This window comes from Paroedura picta, chromosome 1 (assembly GCF_049243985.1).
Source record: "Paroedura picta isolate Pp20150507F chromosome 1, Ppicta_v3.0, whole genome shotgun sequence".
NCBI lineage: Eukaryota > Metazoa > Chordata > Lepidosauria > Squamata > Gekkonidae > Paroedura > Paroedura picta.
The window spans coordinates 106,234,281-106,261,209 of NC_135369.1; the positions used below are offsets into that span (position 1 = coordinate 106,234,281).

At 43.2% G+C, this 26,929-nt stretch overlaps 1 protein-coding gene across 1 annotated transcript in view; it reads right to left on the minus strand.

The window, feature by feature from the left end:
• The window catches only part of HECA (hdc homolog, cell cycle regulator), a 41,353-nt gene that overhangs the window by 8,973 nt on the left and 5,451 nt on the right, over window positions 1–26,929 (minus strand). Inside the window, exons 2-3 of the mRNA XM_077351244.1 lie at window positions 11,850–12,890; window positions 4,221–4,375 (exon numbers count right to left, since the gene is read on the minus strand). Coding sequence (XP_077207359.1) covers window positions 4,221–4,375; window positions 11,850–12,890 — 1,196 coding nt within the window. The remainder of the gene's footprint in view (window positions 1–4,220; window positions 4,376–11,849; window positions 12,891–26,929) is intronic.

Here is a 26,929-nt window from a genome sequence, read left to right on the forward strand (position 1 = left end):
TCCAACTCTATGATTCTGTGATAGGAGGTTAGGATGAAAGGTTATGGCTGTATGGTAGAAGTACAGTTAAACTCAGGAACAGTTAGTTAATAGCAGATAAATTAAACCATAAGTTTACTTTTTAATTTTGAAGGTAAAGTCAAAAGTTGTGGGAACTCTGAAAGGCAACTAAATCCTATCCAACCATGGCAGACCAACAGTACAATTTTCTTCAGTTGTATTCTCAAGGTACACATCTAAACTATCTTCTCCTAATTAAATTTACTTGGAGAGGGAAGGCAACAGATTAATAAATCTATGGCAGAGGCTCTCACAAGTTGTTAATTAGGACCCACCTACTCCTTCTCCCACAAAACTAGAACTCAGGGGCACCCAAATGAAGTTGCTAGACAATAGGTACAGGACATTTCTTTATTCAACAAGTAATCAAATTATAGAATCCACTGCCAGTATAAATAGTGACAGTCACAAATACTGCCATTGCTAAAAGATGGTTTAGGCAAATTCATGAAGTACAGGTCCATCAATGATGACAAGCCATGGTGACTGAAGGAAGATCCATCTACAGAGGGAGCAAACCTGTGAATACTATTGCCGGGAGGCCCTGTTTCGTTGATCCTTCAGAACAACTGGGTGGCTGCTATATTGGACAAGGTGGTCTGATCCAGCAGGGCTTTTTCTGTACTTTTAATGAATTTCTGTACTTTTGATTTATTTTATTTACTTTTTAGGACTGCCCTGCACAGTAAATCTGCATTGCTTCCTCTTTCCTCAAAATGAGACAGAAGTACCCCATGTCAGTTATAACTAAAGTTTGTATAACATTTGTAATTTTAGTATCTATAAACCTACAAAAGTATTGAGCAACAGGCTGTACAAAGATTTGGCACACTGGCATACTTGGATCTGTTTGTGCATAATTTTCCATCATGTTTGAGGCTGGCATTTACATCATGTGAATGCAAACATCATTTAAGGATTTTTAGATAAGACCCTCTTTAGATGTACAGCTAAAAACATAATGTATGAAGTAGTTCCCACTATAGTGGTTGAAAAGTCAGGATTCTGCAGGAAAGAACCAGGGTCAGAACACATCTCTATGGGGGAAGCCAAAAGAAGGTATTACATATTATACCAATGCCAGAGAGAATGAAGGACAGGTGGGCCAGTTGAGTAACATTTGGCCAAAGCTCAGGGATCTATCACATATTACATCTTTTCTCCAAAAGAATTCAGGGTAGTATCCATGCTTCTTCATTTTATTCAACCCTGTTAGAAAAGAATAAGCAGCACTTCTGCCAAGGCTCATATCAGACTTGGCCACTGGCAGCACATCTTTGGAAAATTATGGATAAAGTCTCCCTACCCCTTTGCTTTCAGCGCTGACATCAAGTATGAAGGGAAGCTGAGCCATGACAATCCTAGTAGCATGGCAAGTGGTGGCTTTGCTTGGCTCCAGTCTCCAGCAATGTGGGTCCAACTATGGACTGGCCGGTTGCCTAATGCACCATTGACAGCTGACAGTAAGTCAAGCCCGGTGCCATAGGCCGAAGCTATGCATGGACCTGCTGTCAATGATGCATATCCAGAAACCAACTGGCATATACAACTATTCACACTGCCAGGCTCAGCTTGGTCAAAGAACCTGTCCATGGAACAAGCCTTGCACTTGGAAGCTGGCAAGCTGAGTCTCTCTTTCTCCTCTAACAAACTGAACAGAATTAAAAGATGAAAAGAAGGGGGAAAGGGGAGATCATGGAAACTCTTCACTTTTCCCCTGCCTCCCAGCTTACCCTGTTGTTTGCTCTTGGGACTTATGATCTACCTGCATTACTCACAATTTGAGAACTCCTTATCTTACTGATAACATTGCAAGAAAAACAGCATCTATTCAATTAAAAGCAACGTATACAAGGAAAACAAAACTACTATTTATGATGTGACTCCTAGTACAGAAAACATTAAAACCTAGTCTACTGGTGGTGGAAAATACTGTCAAGTTTATGGCAGCCCTGTACAGTTTTCAAGACAAGAGACATTCAGAGGTGGTTTGCCATTGCCTGTCTCTGCATAGCAACCCCTTGGTTTCTTGGTAGTCTCCCATCCATGTACCAACTATGGCCACTCTGCTTAGCTTCCTAGACATGAGATCAGGCTAGCCTGGGTCATTTCTACTACAGAGTGAAAAAATGGAATCTGTTTAGCATTCTGATTGCTATATATTAAACTACCAGCCTTCAAAATTAATTTGTGGCTGGTAACTTGACCCAAGACCTTATTAATATTTATTTTTCTAAATTTGATGTTTTCAAAGTTTTATTAAAATTCCTCTACCTGCAAAAATCAAACAATATTTAACTTAGTAATGGCAAGATCATATTTAGTTAACACTGTATTAGACATTAATCAACCAAAATTAATTAACTGAAAAGTAATTACTTTTGTGATATTTCACTAGTAATTTGTTGCAAAAATCATATTTCAGTACTTCTGTATATTAATGAACTTGGCTATCATTACAAAATTAGCATTTTATCATAACTCTTGTAAATCTTGAATTTTCCAGGAGGACAAACGTTATTATGTTAACATCTTGAAAACAGTTCTCTCTAAAATGAAGCTTAAAAATCGCTGAAGAAAATATTTACCAGTAAAAAAAACTCCCATTTTATCATACCAGTTACATTATATCATAAGTGAAAGATGTTAACGTTCTGAGACATTTTATTTATTATTTATTTTTTTTATTTGATTTCTATACCGCCCTTCCATATGGATCAGGGGGGATACATGGAACAAATGAATATAGAACATAAACAAATACAACAACAATAATCTAAATAACACAATTTAAGTTATCTTAAACAATATAACAGGAACAGAATTTAGCTAAGGCCCTTAAAGAGGACAGACTGGTTCAGGCCATGGAGAGGATGTCTGAGGGGGGACCTGTTGTCGGTCTCAGGCAAATGCCTGGTGGAGGAGCTCCCTTTTTTGCAGGTCCTGCAGAATTTTGGGAGTTCAGACAGGGCCCTGATCTCTTCAGGGAGCTCATTCCACCAGGTGGGGGCCAGGACAGAAAAAGCTTTGGCCCTCGTTGAGGACTTATGTGCTTCTTTGGGGCCAGGGATCTGCAGCCAGTTGGTGGTGGCAGAGCGTAATGTTCTTTTGGGGATATAGGCAGAGAGACAGTCTCTTAGGTACACTGGGCCCCTCTGCTATAAATGTTCCTTTCCTATTTGAATATACTGGCAACAAAGCAATCCAGTTAGACAAACTGTATAATTTCTACATGGAATCTATTATTAACAACTAAGATCCTTATAGCTCACAACTCTGTTTTTCCCATTTATTTTCCTCCATTGATCTCAAATCTGCATCTCTGATTACCGAGGACACCAATTAGACACATAATCGATGCCAACATAGACCTACATATATTCCATGTTATTCATAATCAATTGGCAATATATTTATCTTTGTCTTGTTTTAAGCATAAAGGGATCCTAACTTGTATAAACAGAAAGGGTTAGTCTACTTTCTGCAAACTGATGTTGTGACAAGACTCATTAGGCACACAGTGGTATTTGATACAAAGTTTAATCCTGTGTCTTCAATTTATATTTGATTTTTCCCTTGAAGCATTTCATAATATTCATAAATGCATTGGCCCACCAAGCCCAGCACTTTCTATTTTGATCAGAAGTTTTCCAGTGTGTCCAGGAAAGGGTTTTTCCCAGCACTGCCACTTTCTACTGGAGATGCCAGAGAGTGAAACGGAGGCCATCAACATGCCAGACATGAGTTATATCTAAAGATATTTTTCTCTCTAATTGACAGTTATATACTGGAGGAAGTTTTCTTCCTCCATCTCTTTGCTATTATAAAATCTGACATAAGTATCTAAGAACATGGAAAACACTTATATGCTCTTTATCTAGCGCATTAAACTAACAGAAGTTCTAACAGAAACTAACATGAAACTAACACTGAGAAAAGTGACTGGTGATAAATCCGCCAGAGTGCAATTCTAAAAAGTTTATTTTGATCCCTATTTTCCCTGGATTGAGTACATTACCATACTGCTCAACTGAATGGCCTCAAAACTGAGTATCATTTATCTTGCTATTTTCTTTCTTCAGGGCACTTCTCAACAAATTCCATAAGGAGTATCAGTTGAAATCAATTCATTGTAATAAGATCTCATAGATAATACTAACCTGACAACAGGGAGAAGCAGCTAGTATATCGTAAGTGTACATGGTGCCTAGTTGATGCCAGCTTCCATCCCACCGAGACTTGCACTTTATGCAGATAATTTTGTGGACCCCTTCTAAACAATCTACACAAACTGCGTAGAGATGCATCAGCCTTCCTGTAAAGAGGAAAACAAACATCATTAAAATGAGGAGAAAATTACCTACAATTATACTATGCGTAAGTGGTAGAACATTATAACACCAAAAGAAATGCTGTAACTCAGTGGTCCCCAACCTTTTTATCACTGGGGACCAGTCAACACTTGACAATTTTACTGAGGACCAGGGGGTAGTCTTTTGCCCCTGCTCCACTTGCTTTCCCGCTGGCGCCCCTGACTTCCCGTCGTCCACTGGAGGGCGCTGCCAGCAGCAGCTGCCAAGTGGGAGCCCCAGCCATGGTGGCCACCGGAGAGCACCAAAGGTGAGCCAGCAGCAGAGTAGCAAGGCAGCCCCCAAGGAGGACGAAGAGGAGCCGTGACCTGGTACCAACTGATCTACGGAATGATACTGGTCCCCGGCCCAGGGGTTAGGGACAGCTGCTGTAACTGATATATTTAGTTAGAACACTGAAGAAATACAGTATCTATTCTGGACAACAAAGTTGCATTCACAAGGATGTCCCAACCACTATGCAAACAAACAAACAAAAATAACACTTTGCATTTGTATAGTAGTCTTATGAAAGTAAGCCTATCAATGGCAAGCATGGTATAGTGCAGGGCTAGCCAGACTGTGGCTCTCCAGGGCCCTTTCTGCACTCACATTTTTTTTCACTGTAAATTTTGCTGAATTCTGGTTGATTTGAACTCGTATATATAGCCTTCCTTTTCCCCGATTTTAAAAATGATTTTAAGCATGTGCTGGCAGGGGTCATAGGAATTGTAATCCATTTACATCTGGAGAGCCACAGTCTGGCCACCTCTGGTATAGTTGTTAAAACTAGGATCAGGGACAAGGATCTGCTATGGATCTTGCTGGGTAAGTTTGGACAATTCACAGTCTCAGCCTAACTACTTCACCGGATTGTTATGAGGATACCATGGAAAAGGGGGGGGGAAAGGTATGCCATCTCTGAAGTGCATGGAAAAACAAGCTTTCTTAACCAGGCTTTCATGAAACTCTGGCATTTCTTGATGGCCCTGGAAGGGTTTCCCAAAGGGGTGAGAGTTACTTAATTTTTAATATACTGTTTTAAATATTTAAACATTTATCGTGATATGACCATATACAGTCTTTTCACCCTGCCCCCCCACCCCAAAATAGCTAATGATGGGCCTGGAGAGAGTGGGAAGGGAAGGGACCCCAGATGGTGTGTACAGTTATGCTTCCCAATCATATTCGGCATGATCACACCACTTCTGGGGTTTCTTGAGGCCTGAAGAGACTCTCAGGGGTTTCTCAATGGTAAAAATGTTGAGAAAGGCTGCATTAGATAGATATTAGTTAATACAGTTAAAAATGAAACTTCTGTATTCAGACTAGGAGTGTACATTTGGATCTACTCAAGTCAAAAATATCCCTAAAAACTTAGTTCCGCCTCCCAAATTTATCCAGGTTTTCTCACAAAAACTGAAAAAAAATTCCAGATATATTTGGAAACTACTTTTAGTTCCAAAAACAGAAGAACACTATAATCCAGGTCCTTTTGGAAGATCCAATATGTTCCATCAACAGTTATTATTTGTCAGAAAGTACCTGCATCCTTGAGTCATTTTAAAATGACTCATATTTTAAAATGCTGCAATCCACTATAAAATATTTGCAGGCTGTAACTGGTTTAGATCAGGGGTCCCCAACCTTTTGGTACACAGGGGCCGCATTAGCATGCCCAATGCCTAAAGAGGGACACATCTTAACCAAAATATAACAGAATTATTAACCTACTGAGGGTGATAGAAGCAGACAAGCAGGTTGGAGGGCTGCACAGAAAGAAGTTGGGGGCCGCATGTGGCTCGCTGGCCTCTGGTTGGGGACCGCTAGCCCCTTACTGCTGTGGTTTATCCCAATTTCCACACATATTTTTGTGCTTCTAGTTTCCATTGGGGGGGTGTCCCCTCCATGGGGGTTTTCTCATTTATTTTGAGATCACTTTTATCTCAGTCTTTTTCTGGAATCCAGTTTGGAGTTACCTCATCCATAATATTTCTATTGGCTTTATTTACCCACCCACTACTCAATGACTGAATTGTCAATTTCAAATCATTCCCTCTCTGCCCTGAAGACAACTGATTACATTGTTGCTTTTAAATGGCACTAAAATATCAATATACCTTTGTAACAATCAATCTGGCTTTTATTTTTTTTAAGTAAGTCTCTGGCTTCTTCCCTTGTAAAGACATATCTCCATCAGGAAAAACTCTAGAGAATAACTTAAAAAAAAACCCGGGACTTCAGAGAATCTATTTGACCATTTTGTACTCTCAAAGGGGCTATGTGCTCAATTTGATTTTGTATGCCCACATGTACCTTATAAGCTGAGGGAGACTTATGAAACTGGCTCATATCCAGGGTGCTAGTTCTCTCTTATTCATTCTGCTCCATTATGTTAAAGTGAAGATATTTTCCATTTCACTCTGCTTTTTGGTCTGAAGAAGTACCATCTCTTCCAGATTAAATGAAAGATGTAAAATACATTTAGTAAAGTTGAAGTAAACTTTAAAAGAAGGGTTGGTTTTTATACCCCACTTTTCACTACCCAAAGGAGTCTCCAAGCAGTTTACAACTGCCTTCCCTTCCTATCCCTACAACAGACACCCTGTGAAGTGGGTGGGGCTGAGAGAGCTCTCACAGAACTACTGAGAACTGTTAGGTGTAGTGGTTCGGAGTGCGGATTTCTAATCTGGCATGCCGGGTTCGATTCTGCGCTCCCCCACATGCAGCCAGCTGGGTGACCTTGGGCTCGCCACGACACTGATAAAACTGTTCTGACCGAGCAGTGATATCAGGGCTCTCTCAGCCTCACCCACCCCACAGGGTGGCTGTTGTGGGGAGAGGAATGGGAAGGTGACTGTAAGCCGCTTTGAGCCTCCTTCGGGTAGGGAAAAGCAGCATATAAGAACCAACTCTTCTTCTTCTTCTTCTTCTTGTTCTTCTTCTAACAGGACTGTGACTAGCCCAAGGTCACCCAAATAGCTGCACTTGAAGAAGTAGGAAATCAAACCCAATGTGTTTTTTAAATTACCAACCTATCATTACCCTAAAAATTAATTGCATTTGTATTATTGTTACCTTCCCTGGGACAACTGGGAAGGACAGGATATAAAGTTGCTGTTGTTGTTATTATTATATCAATACTTTAGTGCCTTTTACAAAATTCACCCAAGATATTGATATAACAATATGAGTGTGTTAAGTGCCATCCAGTCACACCCAACCTATGGTAACCTTATGTGTCTTCCCAACATCCTATTGTTAACAGCCTTGTTCAAGTCTTCCAAACGGAGGGCCATGGCTTCAATATAAGAATGCACAAAAAAAAATAAAAAGGTAGTGCCGTGATGCCACCTATGACCACACTCCCTTGGAAGTCTTGATCACTTAAGCAATCAACTATTGGCTAAAAGAGCATCTAAAACCAACTGGACTATTACTGCAGTTTCTTTCTGCAATTCCATATCCATCATGGTCTTTCCAGGATAATTAAAAAACTGTTCTCAATATTATTATTATTATTAAATTTATATCCCGCCTCCCCCCGGAGGCTCGAGGCGGGTCACATAAAAACCAATCCCCTAAAACAATAAAAGGACAATAAAACATAATACAATTAATACAAAAGTTAAGACAAGAATGGCTGCAAAATTCAATATAACTAACCCAATTCCACACCCACTAAGGGAAAGGGAGGGGGCAGATGACAGACACAACTGTCACATTTGTGAGGGGGGCTATATCTTCTTGCTGCCCGGCCTAAACCAAAAGCCTGGCAGAAGAGCTCCATCTTGCAGGCCCTGCAGAATTATGACAATTCCTGCAGGACCCACAGCTCTTTCGGGAGCTTATTCCACCAGGTTGGGGTCAGGACCGAAAAGGCCCTGGCCCTGGTCGACTCCAGGCGAGCTTCCTTGGGACCGGGAATGACCACTAGGTTAGCCCCTGCAGAGCATAAGGCCCTGCGGGGGGCATAGGGCGATAGGCGGTCCCTCATATACAGGTTTAGATCCAGTACAACTGTTACATAAGGATATGAGAAGGGCTAGATCCATAGTCCAACAATGCCTCTTTGATATTGAAATACAATCCAAGATGGCACTGCTTCCTAAGCTGTACAAAGTTATCTCTGTGGACTAACAGAGTACCAGCTTCTTACCTCTTTAACATTATTTCAATTTGGATGGGCCTTCTCTAGAGTTCAACTTGATGCCCTTCCATACGCTGTTCTTTTTGGTAGATTTCAACATCAACCAAAAGAGTCCCGCAAATGTCTATGTTTGGCCCATGTGGCAGAAGTTCTTTCACACAGGCTTTTACGCAGTGTGAACTTTATGCTCATGACAGGAATCGTATAAATGGTCCCTTGTTACATTGCCTTAGACACCTGAGGCACTCAGCAACCCATGAGAGACTTCTGATTAAATTTCTGCTAGAAAATAAAAAAGCCAACCAATCTCATGTGCTATAGCAAAATTCTGCTTTAGTCTTCAAGAAATGATCTCTCAAAAATGGGTTGACCAAATAGTTATGAATTGGGATATCTATTTTATTGACTGCTTAAAAAAAAAACAACTGTATTTTGATCTGAAGAATGTCTGTAAATATTATGACTACTTGCTTTTATTTCATTTTCTTACATTGTTTATGCTGGTCAAATAAATAATCAATTCCATTAGCATTCGTGGAAGAAAATAAACTGACTCCACAACTGCAGAAATGGAGAGGGGAGCAGATATGCTAAATACCCATGCCCAAACTGATTCTGGTGCTTGTTGATAAACTCTCAAGAAAATCAGAAGCAAGCTAAGTGTGAAGAACAGCCCTGAAATGCAAAAGAGGGGCGTGATGCTGATTTCCACACACACTTACTCACTGAAAATGCATGTGGGATTAAAATTCCATCAATTCATACAAACTCTTGTTTAAAAACTTCCAACATCAAACACTGCTTCTGTGAGGATGACTTGACATCAGGGGAAAAGGCTAATTCAGATGCATCGAGGCACTTCCTACATGCAATATGATATGCAATATGAGATGCAGCAAGGAGTGGGGAAATTCTTACTCTATTGATATCATTTTCATAATGAGCTCAGAGCTGCATACATCCATCTCTCCTCTATTTTACCCTCACAAAACCCTTTATACCAGAAGTTTGTGACCAGCCCAAGGCCACCCAGCAAATTTTACAGCAGAGCGGGGATCCCATAGGCCCTAGTCCAACTAATACACTAAGCTGCCCTGAGCCCTTTTGGGGAATGATGGAGTAAAAATCAAATAAATAAACAAACAAAACAAACAAACAAATAAGCAAGCTGCTTGACCAGCAGTTTTGTGCCACTCACTTAAGACCATGCAGAGGGTGTGATTCTGCTGCTGCTCCTTACTCACTGGGCCTTTCCATACTGTGCATTTATTCATCGTATGGCAGAGTCACACACAGGAAGCATATAACAACGTAAAATATGAAACCAAGTAGGTAATCCACCTAAATACTAAGTTTTCAATACACTCAATCGCGGCTGGGGAAAGTAGAAAGGGCTGTGGCACATCCCCCTGAAAAGCACAAAACTCGCATTCTTGTGACAGATGGAAAATAGTTTGGCAGGCTGCACCACAATCACATTGTTCAGGAAACAAACTGTTCAGGAACAGTGCCTCTTTCAGCCCTGAGCAGTGACCAGCAGGGCCTGCCGGAAGAATAGGAAGGTAGGAAAGATACATTTCTGCAAGCTACTTCTGTTCAGAGGGCTTTGGATTAAATCCATTGATTGGTTTGCTTTATCCAATGTATAGGAGTGTGTGTAAAATATATTTTAATAACATCTTGTCCCATTTACCTCTTAATGATTAATATTACCTTAGCTTAATTGCCTTTGAAAACAATTCTGCCTTCCTGGAATGGTATTAGGCATTAAGTAATGTCATATGAGCACAGCTAAAAAGAAGAGATTAACAGTAAATGTTCAAAGGCAAAAACGACAGGCATTGAAATTAAGTGCCAAATATCTCTGTTTTTACCTTTTAACTCTCACTGGACAGCTGATTAATGAGGTAAGAATTATATTTTATTTTCTTATTTAAAATCTTTTTTATGCCACCTTCCCACCCAAATAGGGTCATCAAGGAAGTGGGTTGTGAATATATAATAATATTCACTGGGAAACTTCAAAACTGTGTTCTGACATAGCTATCAGTGGTAAAATAGGAAGATTCTGAAGTTTTTGCTAGCCACAATGGTAAACTGATTCACTGACAATAGCAGGAACTCCCAGACAGAGGGCACAATCTGCACAACTTTTACTCACTGTAGGCACTTCTCCTCTTATTTGGAGTCTTTGTTCCCCAGTTGCTTAAACATAGAGTTTTCTTGCGGCAGGTCTACCATGATTAACTCAAAACGATGCCTCTCCACACCCCTTGTGGGCTTACCGGTTACTATTGTCAGCAAATGGGCCTCTTCAAAGCAACTGTCAAAAAAAGCTGCAAGACTGGCTCTTCATGCTATAAAATATTAAGATGCTTCCTTGAACAGGCAAGTGTAAAACTCACAACAAACAAGTTTCTGCAAGTATGCTGCATTGCAGACTACACCTTGTGTGTTCCACTATCCACATGGAATGCCTCACATATAAGACAAAATAAGGGAGAAAATCCATTTTTAGACTTTCCAAGTTAAGTCTTTCAAAATGTCTCAAGGGGGTTTGGGTTTTTTTGTCCAATGATAACCTGGTCTATGCAAATAAATGTATTATGGGTTGAACTGCATTCAAACAAATGCAAAAAAAATCTCTCTAACAGCCATGTCTTCTTGCAAATGTGTATTGGAAGCGGCTATGGAATGGCAAGAGAAGGCAGCATTTGAACTTTTCCTCACCGCTTCTTTCCCCTGCAGCTCCCCCCTCCATTGTTTTCCCCCAATCCAATTAGGGTTGTGTGCGGCGGCATCCGAATCAGCCGTTGCAGGCCGACGCAGTCAGTGCCACGGCGAGGGCGGGAGGCACGGGCGCCGGTGCATAACTTGACACACACATGCAGGTGCGGAGCTCCGAGTTACATGCCTGCGCCTCCCCTCCCCCCTGCGGTGCGGCACTGGCTGTGTCGGCCTGGAACGGCTGATTTGGACGGAGCTGCACACAACCCTACATCCAATGTCTCTGAAATATGTATTAGTAAAAAGTAAACACATCTAGAATCCTGTGGAGGGAAGGATGAATCAAAGGGGGAAAGGGGAAGGTAAAGGTTCAGACACTAGATATCCCATCCTCCACACATACATCCTCCACTCTCTTCTCACTTAGCTTTTCCTAAATTAAAAAGCCACAATGTTATAACTATACACATGTGCAAGAAATATATAGTTCCACCTTCAAAATCATGGGAGGCAAAACACAGAGCAGTTGTTTAAACACCAAGAGGATCCATAGCAACCTGTACCTTGAAGGTGACAGGGAACATCATATTCAATTTCATCGTGTCGTGATGGGCTAAGGAACAGGGTTCCATCCACCAATGGAAACTGTTCAAATACTGGCAGGGCCCTGTGGCATAATGCACAGTTGACAACATTTCGGTGACTGGCACTGAGTGCTGCAAGGATGAATTTTCGTAGATCTTCTCCTTGACCCACTTGAGCATCATCTTCCATCCGAACATGGAAAGTGTTCAGTTTATGCCGTGGTATATGAGCAAGAAGTTCAGAGAGATCAAGCCTCCTCAAAAATTGTACAGGAGCATCAAAATGTCCTGATCTATGTGCTTGTAGCCCAGATGTCCCGTAATCAAAGTGAGCATTTCTAAACATGCCACTATTGGCTATGTTCTTCCGGTGCGGTTCTAGGTGGATAGCATTCTTCAAAAATTCTCCTAAATATCGTGAAGAACGAGGCCCACTGAAATGTGTGGGGGCAAGAACAGAGTAACCAGCTGGAGGAGACTGACCAGGAGAACCACAGGGAGAGCGGACTGCATAACTACTACTAGAAGTGCCTTTCTCTTGAGAGTTCTGTCTATCCATTGAATGCCGTCGCTGGATATCATGATTTAAACCTTTTTGTGACTTGTTTGCAGGCCTGCACTTTTTAACATCTTCTGTGGACTCCAATGCTGGTCTTCCCATACTCTTCTCGGACCCAGACTTTTTCTTCTTCTCATCTTGCATTCGTTTTACTTGATACCAATCAGTGTCTTTTTTTAAATGGCCCTGACCACACCGGCAGGAGCAAAACCGAAAAGCAAGATCATATCCCTTCTTGGTCCACATATTTTGTCTACATTGTTTCTCATTCCAGCTTCTTGCTCTCCCAATGCAGTTGAACTGGGCCAAAATGCTGCTCTCCCACTCATAAAAACACTGAAGGTGCATCCAAGTGCTATAAGGACAATGTTCATTGTTGCATACCACTTTCTGATAGTCATCTTTTTCTAGGTCAACTGGCCGTCCAAAGCTACATATCAGTGGAGTAGCACAAGGTGCTTCTGTGGGACAAAGAACAGAAAATCAATTAGCTGTATTGTGGGCAACTCAAGATTTGCAATGTCTATTTCTCTGCCATGGTGCTATAGGGAAAGAATTCTAAGAAATGAGTCATGAATACAAAGCAGAGGTTCTAATATATACAACCTCCACAAAGAGATAGATTTACTATTCTACAATATGAAGAAAGTTACACTACTGCATTAGAGAATCCCTTAGAATCACAGAGTTGGAAGGAACCACCAGGGTCATCTAGTCAAACCCCAATCTAGTCTGCACAATGCAGAAACTCACAATATAGAAACTACCTGTCCACCTACAGTGACCCCAATTTCATGCCCAAGGGATTCCCCCTCCCCACCAAAAATCTGAATTCAGCCTGGCCTGGAGAGAATTCACCTACCGTATACAGGGAAGGGCCACAAAAGACAAACACTGGCACATCCCTTCCTGCCCACCCACTCACAATCTGCTTAAGTTCAAAAAAATCAGCATTTCTGTCATATGACTAAAACATCCAAAGGAAGCCTGTTCCACTGAGGAACCATTTTGTCACAAACTTCTTCCATCTGTTTAGCCAAAATTTCTTTTGAATTAAATTTCAACCCTTTGGTTTTGTTCTGACCCTCTGGGGCAACAGCAAACAACTCTGCTCCATCTTTTTCAAGAATTTGAAGATGGCTCTCATATCACTTCTTAGTCATCTTCTCTCCAGGCTAAAGAGACCAAGCTCCCTCATACAACTTGGTCTCTAAACCCTCCACCATCTTTGTAGCCCTTCAAAGGAAATAGCCACTGTCCTCAGAAGATTTTGCATTGTAATGTACAAGCAAGACCAGAAAGTCTTTCTGATCTATCACTGGAAAAAAATGTTAAGACACCAATTCTGTGTTTAACATTATTAAAGTAAAATGCTTTCATATAACAGGTATCTAAAATATTGTAATGGGTTTTATGTAAATTGCTGCCAGATATCTGAACACAAGAGCCTCTTGTGGCATAGAGTGGTAAGGCAGCAGACATGCAGCCTGAAAGCTTTGCCCATGAGGCTGGGAGTTAAATCCCAGCAGCCGGCTCAGCCTTCCATCCTTCCGAGGTCGGTAAAATAAGTACCCAGCTTGCTGGGGGGTAAACGGTAATGACTGGGGAAGGCACTGGCAAACCACCCCGTATTGAGTCTGCCATGAAAAGGCTAGAGGGTGTCACCCCAAGGGTCAGACATGACCCGGTGCTTGCACAGGAGATACCTTTACCTTTATCTGAACTATGGTACTCTGTAACTTTAAGATTATACCTCATTACTAAGGGAAAAACAACCTCACCCCTACATGTTTTTTTTTCCATTATGAAAAAGAAAAAACTATTAATCTCCATTTTCTATAAACAGAACACCAGACAAAGAATTTACTAACTTGTCCATTTGGTTTAAGTTCAACTTAATAAAACATTTATTCCTGTTTTTAGATACAGAGGAGGAGGAGGAGGAGGAGAAGGAGAAGGAGAAGAGTTGGTTCTTATATGCCGCTTTTCCCTACCCGAAGTGGGGTGGGTGAGGCTGAGAGAGCGCTGATATCACTGTTAGGTCAGAACAGTTTTATCAGTGCCGTGATGAGCCCAAGGTCACCCAGCTGGCTGCATGTGGGGGAGCGCAGAATCGAACCCGGCATGCCAGATTAGAAGTCCGCACTCCTAACCACTACACCAAACTGGCCAAGCCAATCTATCTATACTTTTCAAACTTCCTGATATTAAAATAAAGGTCTGAATTTTCTATGGCTTTTAATACATTTGAAAACCTTTGAGCAGCTGATTTCTGTGGCTCAGAAACACACATCTAATTAACTCAGATTCCTAATATGAGAGTTTTAGCAAATTAGATTTCAGAAATTACACTTCTTGAAGTGAAGGAAGTGGTACCTTTAGGGAAACCTATAGGATCAGGAAAAAAATTGAATTTTTATTCTGAACATGACATAACTGAGATCCAAGCCATCTCAGCTGACAAAAGTGGAAGTTAACAGCACCAGAGAAAAGCCCAGAAAGAATATAGGTATGTTTACAGTAGTCCTCAAACTAGGCATCTACAGCAACAGTAATGAGATACTATAGGGCAGCACTGCATGCACACCATAGCTGCAGTCAGATGTAATAATAAACTGTAGTTTGATCGATTGACTGAACATACATGGCAGCTGTTAACAAACATGGATTTCAATTAGGGTTCATAGATGATTCTTTATCACAGTTTGTGCTGTGTTTTACTGTGACATATAAAATCACAAAACAGATTACTGCGTGATTTGACATTCCTTGGTCAGAGAAACAGCAGTTTAAGAAGTTTGCTTGCATGAAACTAAGGCATTTATACCTTCAAATTTCATTAAAATGCCTATAACTATAATTTTATATGTTGTTATAAATTGTACATAGAAACTGTACATTTTAAATTGTTTAAAAAGTAAAATAAGTTTCATCTTGATAAGTAAATTTTGAACACATTCCACATTTTTCCAAAGTAACTATTTTCCCCTCAAAAATACACACACACACAGAGTTTTCTCTCATGACCTCAAAATCTCCAGAAATTTTGCATTTCTAACAGTTCTCAAAATGTGAACACATGAAGTTGCCTTATATTCAATCAATCATTGACCCATCAAAGCCATTAATGCCTACATGGACTAGCAGGCACTCTCTCTCGGTTCTTGGGATGAGATCGTTCACAACAACATCCATTTGATCTTGGAGATGCCAAGGATCAGACTTGAGACCTTCTGCATGCCAAGCAGTTGCTCTATCTCTCAGCCAATATTCCCACTAATTTGTTTTCCCTACTGAGTGGAGCAGTTCACATACCGAGCAGAATGTAACTGCTGTAATCTTAAAATGAGCATTGGACAGTGCATGACCCTGCACAGCTCCAGACTGCTGCTGAGCATGGTTCCCTGTGTTAATGAGTGGCTACTTACACACAAGCTTAGAGGGAACACTGCTCTGAGCTTCAGCATCTTGGCAATCCAAAGACCCACATTTAAAAATTCTCATAGACCTCCAAGTCCTTCTCTTGTCCTTCACTGACCCAACATCATGCACCACTCCCTGAAGAATGAGATGATATGCAAATGGTTCATCCTCTGTATATTCAAACCCCTCAAGGCTTCCTAGCCCTCAGTTTAAGAAATTCTGCTCTAAATCCATCCACATTAATTTTCTCAGCCCTCTATTAACATCAATGACTACCTTCCAAATGATTGAAACAGCATGACTATCTACTTTGAAATTCATGGGGAAAATTTGTTCTGTTTGGTAACTACCAGCCCTAACAATGCTGCAGGCACATAGCACACAAATAAATGTGTTCCCTCACTGTCCATACACATGTATACAAATGTGTTTCTCATTCATGCACTCGGCAGAAACAGTAATCTATGTTTTGAAATATGGTGTGTGTAATTTCTAATTACCTTTCTAATTAGAGTTGACAGAAATCATAAGTAACCATTATTCAGAAAACTAAGCAGATAAGAGTATATATAAATTAAACTACATATTGCTCCAGTTTTTAATTTTCAGATCAAGCAAGAGGTATGTTAACTTGTTTAGAAAATATCTGAGGCACACATAGGAAGACTGATTTAAATAGGCATGCTTTACAATAAGTCCAGTCTAAGAAGGCCAAAACCTTCTAAGAGCCACGTTTCCAAAGACACCAACCCCAAACAAAGCAACTTTTCCTAGAACACAAAACTGAACTGTTACTCAGACGTATTTCTGTACTATCTCTATTTAGAAGACAGTCTGTTCAGTGATCAGATGGCTATTGAAATGAAGGTGTCACAGCATATCACTCTGTATAAACTACCACATTTGAACCTGCACTTTCGTAAACCAAGAATACATTATTATACAAAATTTGGTATTTGTGACTTGAATTGAAAACCTGTATTTGAACAGCAGCTGTGCTACCAACTGACCAACCTAGTCTTAGTACTGAGTGGGTGGGAGGGAACAATTTCCTGGCATGTTCAAGCACTTCAAACATGAGATGACTGACCAGAGGGGAATGGTATATAAATTAAATAAGTAAATACAATCAACACTAAAGCCTGATTTAACTGTGGTGACAAGCATGCGTGCTTACCTGGGTAGTGGCTGGCTTTATACTTAAATCAAGTCTTCCAATACTAGAGATGCAGAGGCCATATTTTAAATTAAAGCCATACAATGCCACTCAAGTAACCATCATAATCTTTTAACACTGATAACCTTATATCCAAATGAGCAGGCAAGCAAGTCAGTATACCACAATAACTTATGTTTCTCATGCTCACTTCTGGAATAAGTTTAATATGACTACTGTTGTGGATGCAGTGCAACAGAGATTGAGAGCTCGGATCCTAGCACTGGCATTGAGGATGTGTAATTACCAAGGTCCAGCCTGCTTTTGGTTGTTGTAGTTACCCAATCGGGAGGTTCTGCTTAGGGCCAATCACAGACTTTGGCAGGAACCTCTGGACTGTATATAAGTTCAGGTGGTGGGCTGCTGTTTTAGCTGAGTTGTGTGCAATCAATAAAGAGCTGATGTTTTGGCACATGAGCAACTCTGTGCTTTACTGAACTCACTATTCAATATTGATGACGAAGATGGAATGCTGGCTCACTGCTTCCCTACCTTCCAAGGAGGGACCGCTGAAATCACTTCCCAACGTCCTACCTTCTGAGGGGGACTCGCGGAGTTTGCTCTAACCCAGCCTCCCGAGGAAGGATCTGCAGAAATCACTTCCAATCTTTGGAGGGGGTCAGCTGAATTGCATCAGGGTCCTGCCTTCCAAGGAGGGAGTGTCCAAACATCCCATGTGCTTCCTGCACTGAGATCTACATGCCAGTCTTCATCATGGCAACAGAAGGCCATCGCGAAGAATTTAACCTGGCATTCCCAGGCAAGTGGGAGTCCCACGCCACCCATTTGGCCTGCTACCTGTCTGCCAACAACAATGCCAGTGCAGACATGTTCATGAGCAGTGGTGGCCCACCCACATGAAAGGTGGCACAGGATCTGATAGCACCCATCAATGTCAACACTGCCACATTCAACAAGATAATGGACATGCTGACGCAACACTTTGCACCACAGCCAGCCAAGATTGCCCACCGTCATGCCTTTTACATTCAGAGCCAGTGAAACAGCGAATCAATATCCGAGTTCGTGGCCCCACTCCACCATGCCGCCAGTTACTGCAACTTTGCAAACTTGGAGTCACCTCAGCATACCCTCCATAGAATTCCTGTGTTTCTGCATCGATGCAGATAGCATCCACTCTGCTGCCAAGGCCATCCAGCAGGCGCATCTAACAAAGACCAAGCAGGAGCTGCAGTCATTCCTCGAGCTTCCTAACATCTCTCACGTCTTCCTGCTGCCCAACAAGGTCGGCATCGTCAAGCCACTCCACTGTCTATTCAACAAGAAGGCCATGGAAGTGGAGCCATGAGCACCAAGCTGCATTCACAGCTGTGAAGGGTCTTCTGTCTTCCTCCAGTGTCCTGAGCCACTCACAAGAGACTGCCAGTCGTCCTCATGCATGACAGTTTCCTGCATGGCCTCAGGGCCATCCTCAGCCACACGATGCCTGGTGGCCATTATCTTCTAGTCCTGAGCCTTGTTGTCATTGGAGTAGAACTATGCCCACACTGACAAGGAGATGCTAGCCACCATCACAGGGGGCAAGAAATTCCATGACTATGTCTACCGGAGGAAGTTCATGATCTACACAGATCATAAACCACTGACTATTTGCCCCAGATTGCCAAACTCCCCAGATCTTGACTCCCAAGATGCTCTGGTGGACTATCTTCCTCAATGGATATGATTACCAGCTTGCATATCGGCCCAATCGGGTCATGGAGAACACTGACACCCTCAGCAACCTGCCTCTGGCTAGCAACATAGGCCCATCGCTGAACCACGGTATCCTGCTACTCAAGTCCCTGCCTTAGCTGCTGCTCCACACCTTGGACACTGCTAGAGGCATTGCAGGAGTGCCATGCAATCAACTTACACATGAAGACTAGGTTGCACATTATGAGACCTGCCAAGCAAGTAGACCCGAACTGTCCAAAGCTCCTGTGCAACCCAGGAAAACTATGCGGTCACTGTGGACAAGACTACACATAGAATTTAGGAGACCGCTCCAGGATCAGTCATTCCTTGTCATTGTGGACTCACACTCCAAATAGCTGGAGGTGGTGCCTGTCTCCACAATGTCCCTGAGGGATGTCATCAAGGGCCTCAACTGACTTTCTACAACGCACGGGATGCTAAACACCATCGTTTCAGACAACAGGGCCCAGTTCACCTCATCAGGCCCAGCAGCAGGAACGCCAGAGCCGACGGCAGCAGCAGCAACAGTGGCGGCGGAAGCAACAGCGGCGCTGCCACCATCGGCGGCAGCAGCTACACAGCCCGACGGAGCCCGCAGAGCCGCCAGCGCCGGGAGAGCCGCCAGCGGCGGCTCCGCCCGAGCCGCAATCGGCGGCAGCCCAAGAGACGACAGCAGGGGCACCAACAGCGGCGGCAGGTGGTGGCGCCGGAGGAGCCGCGATCCATGGCTGCGGCAGGGCCGCAATCGGCGGTGGCACCAGAGCCATGATCAGTCGCGGTGGTGGCGGGCCTGGCAGACCCGCCGCCCGCTGCCCCCCGCCCCGCCCGCACACAGACTCCGCTGCCTGAGGTGGCCCTGCTCAGACTCTGCTGCCTAAGGTAGGCCGCAGTGCGGGGGGAGGGCCCAACTACAGCGGGCTTATTTCCTAGTCATAGAATAATAGAGTTGGAAGGTACCTCCTGGGTCATCTAGTCCAATCCCCTGCACTATGCAGGACACTTACAACCCTATCTTTCATACACTGTAACCTGCAACCCCTTAAACCTTCACAGAATCAGCCTCTCCGTCAGATGGCTATCCAGCCTCTGTTTAAAAATTTCCAAAGATGGAGAGCCCACCACCTCCCAAGGAAGCACTGGCAAATACTCCAGGATAGCGATCCCCAACCTGTGGGCTGCGGACCACATGTGGTCCTTCGACTAATTGGAGGTGGGCCCCGAAGGACGCCTTCTCCCCCCCCCCGTCCCTTTACTTCATCCCCCCCAGCCCTTTACAACACATTTCATTGTTGTGGCGTGTCTGTATCTTATTTTGAAGGGATGTGTAAACATTACCATAGCGATCAGAGAGCGTTAGGGCAGTGGTTGAGAGTAGAGGAGTAAACTACCCCCCCCCCCACCGGGCCTCAGTAAAAGGCGTTGTGTGGTCCCCGGTGATAAAAAGGTTGGGGACCACTGCTCCAGAAGATACAGAGTTCATTGAGATCTGAACACAATTGAAAAATGGGCAAATAAGAACAAGATACAATTTAATAAAGATTAGTGTAAAGTTCTGCATCTGGGTCAGAAAAACGAAAAGCATGCCTACTGCATGGGGGATACGCTTCTAGGTAACACTGTGTGTGAACGAGACCTTGGGGTACTTGTGGATTGTAAGCTAAACATGAGCAGGCAGTGTGATGCAGTGGTAAAAAAGGCAAATGCCATTTTGGGCTGTATCAACAAAGGCATCACATCAAAATCATAAGATGTCATAGTCCCATTGTATACGGCACTGGTCAGACCACACCTGGAGTACTGTGTGCAGTTCTGGAGGCCTCACTTCAAGAAGGACGTAGATAAAATTGAAAGGGTACAGAGGAGAGAGACGAGGATAATCTCGGGCCAAGGGACCAAGCCCTATGAAGATAGGTTGAGGGACTTGGGAATGTTCAGCCTGGAGAAAAGGAGGTTGAGAGGGGACATGATAGCCCTCTTTAAGTATTTGAAAGGTTGTCAATTGGAGGAGGGCAGGATGCTGTTTCCGTTGGCTGCAGAGGAAAGGATACGCAGTAATGGGTTTAAACTACAAGTACAACCATATAGGTTAGATATTAGGAAAAAAAATTTCACAGTCAGAGTAGTTCAGCAGTGGAATAGGCTGCCTAATGAAGGGGTGAGCTCCCCCTCCCTGGCAGTCTTCAAGCAAAGGTTGGATACACACATTTCTTGGATGCTTTAGGATGCTTTGGGCTGATCCTGCGTTGAGCAGAGGGTTGCACTTGATGGCCTGTATGGCCCCTTCCAACTCTATGATTCTATGATTCTATAAGCCTGTTCCACTGAGAAACCGGTCTGGCTGTCAGGAACTTCTTTTGGATCCCATTGGATCTGGTTTTTCTCTCTGGGGCAAGAGAGAACAACTCTGCTCCATCCTCTATATGGCACCCTTTTAAATACTTAAAGATGGTTATCAGATCCCCTCTCAGTCGTCTCCAGGCTAAACAGACCAAGCTCCTCCAACCTTTCCTCATATGTCTTGGTCCCCAAACCCCTCACCATCTTTGTTGCCCTCCTCTGGACGCACTCCAGTTTGTCTACATCCCTCTTCAAACAGGAGCAGAGGCCAAACAGGAGCAGAGTAAAGCGGTACCATCACCTCCCGTGATCTGGACATGATACTCCATTTGATACAGCCCAAAATTGAGGATAATATTGAACCATTAACAAGTATTGAGGGTAATTTTGGGATTTTGATTTGGACACGATACTCCGTTTGATACAGCCCAAATTGCCATTTGCTTTTTTAGCCACCGAGTCACACTGCTGATTCATGTTCAATGTATGGTCTACTAAATAAGCACAAGGAACATAGAGAAACTATTACCAGACAAACTTTCCATTTTCCAATACTTTCTGGGCTTGTAGTAAGGTTACTAAAATTCCATACTTTAGTCTGGGCTCCATCGAGGTATTCTGGAGAATCTTTTAAGGTAAAGGTAAAGGTATCTCCTGTGCAAGCACCGAGTCATGTCTGACCCTTGGGGTGATGCCCTCCAGCATTTTCATGGCAGACTCAATACAGGGTGGTTTGCCAGTGCCTTCCCCAGTCATTACCGTTTACCCCCCAGCAAGCTGGGTACTCAGAATCTTTACTTGCACATTATCTCAAGATGATGTCATGGCAGTGTATCAGCAAGAGGAGGAAAGTAGCTCCATACAATGTTTCCCACTCCAAGAGCCAAAGAATACTAGATATATCTAATACAAAGCATCAGAAATATTTTACATAAATATGTTACAGACCACAAGGTATAAATATTTGAAATGAATTAATCTAAAAAAATAATAAAGGCACAAGATTATCATGCCAGGTTAGTATAGCTATTATACCAACCATAGTTTAGAAACAAAGTGTTGCATCCAGCAACACATAGCAAAAAGCACTGATAGCTGTGGATCCTTCCTACATCCACCTTTCCCCACTCCAGCAGTCCCTTCCAATAAAACATCTTGTGATCACATATGGACTCAAGAGAGGAAACAGAATCATCGTACTTCATGATGTAGGGGTTAAGAAAAGTGGTGGACTCTAATCTGGAGAACTGAGCTTGATTCCCCACTTCTCCACATACAACCAGCTTAGTGACCTTGAGCTAGTCACAGTTCTCTTAAGGCTCTTCTTCACAAAGCAGTCCTGTTAGAGCTTTCTCAGCACCATCTACCTCACAGGGTCTCTCTTGTGGAAAGAGGAAGGGAAAGGTGTTTGTAAGCCACTTTGGGAGTTCTTCTGTTAGAGAAAAATAGGGTATTAAAAAACAGCTGTTCTGTAAATTCAATTCAAAGAATACTGGAATTCTCCTTCCCCTTCATTCTGCAGTCTCCTGCACCCACCCATAGGCATTCCACAAACCTAGGAATGAGCTTTTCCAAGGTCAGAAAGAACTGAGGAGAGTGAGGCAAGATCTGTGACCCCCGCAACCATGTTAATGATAATTTCCCCAATTATTTTAACTTATTATTATTATTATTATTATTATTATTATTATTATTATTTCGATTTATTTCCCGCCACTCCCAAATGGCTCGTGGCGGGTTACAGTGTCTTAAACCCCATTAAAACTCCCATTAAAAGACTTTAAAATGTCACAACATGGCGGCACAATAATACGATCCCCTTCCTACCCCCCTTCCTAAAAAAGGGGGGGTGAAAGAGAAGGAGGTCAACGATGTTAAAGAAGAAGCCCGGGGGAGAGCAGTCGATGTACCCCAGCAGCCCCAGCCTCAACCATAAACCTGACGGAAGAGCTCCGTCTTGCAGGCCCTGCGGAACATTGAAAGGACCTGCAGGGCCCGCAGCTCACCCGGGAGCTCATTCCACCAGGTGGGGGCCAGGACCGAAAAGGCCCTGGCCCTGGTCGAGGCTAGGCATGCTTCCCTAGGGCGAGGAATGACCAGAAGATTCTCACTCGCAGAGCCCTGCTGGGGGCATAGGGCGCTAGGCGGTCCCTCAGGTATGTGGGTCCCAGCCTGCGTAAAGCCTTAAAGGTTAGAACCAGAACCTTGAACCGGATCCGGATAGCAATTGGTAGCCAGTGCAGCTGCCTCAGCACAGGCTGGATATGGGCCCTCCAAGGTGTGCCGGTGAGGACCCTAGCAGCTGCATTTTGCACTAGCTGGAGTTTCCGGATCAGAGACAGGGGTAGGCCCGCGTAGAGTGAGTTACAGAAATCTAATCTGGAGGTGACCGTTGCATGGATCACAGTGGCCAGGTGTTCGGGGGACAGGTAGGGCGCTAGTAGCCGAGCTTCGCAAAGATGGAAAAATGCCTGGCCGGCTACTTTCCTGATCTGCGCCTCCATAGTCAGGGAGGCGTCAATGGTCACACCCAAGTTTCTGGCCCCGGATGCGATGGCCCCTGCCAGGGTGGGTAAATGCGCTTCCTGTTCCCGCCCCCTACTTCCCAGCCACAGGACCTCCGTCTTGGAGGGGTTGAGTTTCAGGCAACTCTGCTCAAACCATTCTGTCACCGCTTCCAAACATCTGGCGAATGGTTCCGGGGGAGAGTTCGGGTGGCCGTCCATGAGGAGATAGAGCTGGGTGTCGTCAGCGTACTGATGGCAGCTCAACCCAAAACGCCATACCAGCTGGGCCAGAGGGCGCATGAAGATGTTAAATAGTGTGGGGGAGAGAACCGCGCCCTGTGGGACGCCACAAGGGAGTCCATAAGGGCGCGAGAGCTCATCCCCCACTGCAACCCTCTGGGTCTGGTTCTGGAGGAAGGAGCGTATCCAGCGCAAGACTGTACCCCGTATCCCCGTACCGGCGAGGCGGTGGACCAATATCTCATGGTCCACGATGTCGAAAGCAGCCGACAGATCCAGAAGGACCAGCACGGCTGACCCGCCTCTATCCAGCTGGCGACGGAGATCATCTTCAGTTAGCTGACCTTTGATGTGTTATAGCAAAAAGGTTAGAGAAATAAATGCCTATAGTTAATTTTCCCTCCAAAGTATAAATCAATCTTACAAAAGGAAGCAGTGGCCATAACAAAGCTTTGCCATTTCAAGCTTAACTACATTTGGCACCAAACATGACCTGCTCTCTAGTTTTGTCAGTTTTGTCAGACAGCAGCCCAAACCACTGTTAGAGTTCTTGTATCATGTCTTAGTATGAAGACTGAACTGAGCCTTGATTTTCAACACACAGTGCAGCCCGTCTCCAAACAACTTTCTGAAAACTGCTAATGTAACTAGATCTCAAAAAGTAATCGTAATAGTAAAAAATTAACAAGCTAATTTTTTTTCCTATTGCAAATGATCTCTTCAAAGCAACTGCTCAGATGAAGGCAACAGCTTGAAATATTGCCCTATTCTATATTGTGATAAAAGATCTTCAAGTGCAAAAAAACTGAAACGGCCAAACTGTGTGACTAAGGTTAATTTTTAAAAATAAATTCTGGCATAAAAGAATAATCCTGTGTATCTTTCAAGGACGCAAACTGAAAGTGGTGAGGACGAAGTCTCAATCCAAGTCTCTTGGGAATAAAATATTGTAGTTTGTCAGGACATTCTGAGCAATATTATGTATGCAACAATTTTTAGTGACTTGAGCTGCTTACTTTATCATCTCTTTTTAAAGATTTACAAATAAAACTAGACTAAATTAGGTCCAATTGTAGACTCATCTTAATTTGGAAAGCATGCAAGACAGCAATTTCAGAGGCTGAATTTACATGTCATGAAACTAGTATTAAATTGTAGGGAAGGGAAGCAAAAAAATTTTAGAAGCTGTAAAGGAAGAAACTTGAAAGTATATTTATTGATATGTGTGATGAAATTTTTCTGCAACTTGTAAAATACAAAAGCACAATAATACTAAAGATTCCAGAACTGTATGTATCCTGTATAAAGTCTGCCTTGCAGACCCAGGGGTTGTTTTACTAGTAGAGCAAATGAACTAAGTCTGCAACCATACATTACTGGATGGATGCTGCACTACAGCTAGTCAACGGAACTGTCTTGTCAACACAAGAAAATCCAGTTGCAAGTAACTGCTTATAGCACAGCAGTAGCACAATTTCCAATGAGTCCTTATCTGAGATATGTAATGTTTTGGAATGCTGATTTATATCAACCTAGTGTGGCACAAAGTAATTAAGCTTCAGCAAGATAATGGTACAACCATTCCAAAGATGGGCACTTCAAAATCAAATGCTCCGTTAATGTAAAATTAAGTATTCCACATGCACCAAACTTTTTTTTTTGGGGGGGGGGAGGTGGTCTAACAAATAAGTAATCAGCTAAGTGTACCTAAGTTGGTACAAGGACTTGAGAGAATAGTATCATATTACACACCTGTATATTTGAAACATCATTTAGAAAATAAAAATAGCTTGTGAGAAGAGAGCTGTCCCATAGCCAACCCCAGACTGGTTTAAAATAATAAATCTGGACAATAGCTAAGATGAGGAAACAGACATGCTTGCTTGCTTATTTATTTAGAGATTTCTATGCCGCCGTTCTCCAACAGTCTCCTGGCGGTTTCCAACATCAATAAATACAATAAAACCCATAAAATATCCCATAAAACAATTACAAATCATCATAATTAAGACAGATGGTGAATCAATACTATAGGTGCCCTAACCCTCACTCCCCCCCATCCATTCAGCCCAAGAGTCAGTTCTCTTATATTAGGGGAGAGGGCTAGACCTAATCAACACGGAGGGGGGGATTCTCCGATGAAAACACCCAAGTGCCACCCTGGCCTCAACCATAAGCCTGGCGGAAGAGCTCTATCTTGAAGGCCTTGCGGAAAGCTGGCAACTCCAGCAGGTCCTTCAGGTCTTCTGGGAGCTCATTCCCCCAGGCTGGGGAAGGAACTGCCTGGAATAATGCAAATAATTTGCTGAAAAATAGTTAGGCCCATTCCGCACCAGGATCAATGTGGCAAATTGATCACGGAAAGAAAAAACGCAATTTAAAATAGTGGAATTCGTCGTTATGCATACCTGCCTTTGTAGTGGAATCCAATTGCGTTTCAATCGTTTCCCACAGGTTTCCAGTCTCGGCAAAAATCGCTAGGAAGGAAGCGATATTTGCCGAGCTTTGTCCCGCCCCTGGCCGTCAATCAAACGAGCAGCCAATGGGCGGCCGTTATCATGCTCCCGAAAAGCCCCTTTCCATTTAAGGCAGGTTTTAAAAAAAACACACATGTTGCAACGAATCTGTGTTGATTCGTTGCAACGGAGAGACCCATCTAGCTGGTGTGTGAGTGGCGTGTGAGCTGCCGTTTCATCGTTGCCACACTCCCCCGAGTGAAACCCCCCCCCCCATGCACAGGCGCAATTTTCAGCCGAAAATAAAGGGAACCAGCAAACGGGGCTGCGCGGTGCTTGGTAACTTAAAACAGCTCTGTGGAGGGACTGCAGCCAGGGAAGCCTCGCTGGCTGAATGAAGGCTCACCGGTTCTTTGCTCTCCACTCTCTCCGAGAAAAAAACATGGCGATCGCTTCGCCAGAAGATCAGAGGAGAGAGCCAGGGGGAGGGACTTGGCTGAAACCGCAACAATGGTAACGCACAGAACTTTTTTGCTAGTGTTGCAGATTGGTTGCAAGAGTGTAGCGCTTTCCAGAGGGTGAATCCACTTTTGGGGATTTCCCTGGAAGCGCTACAACGAAGC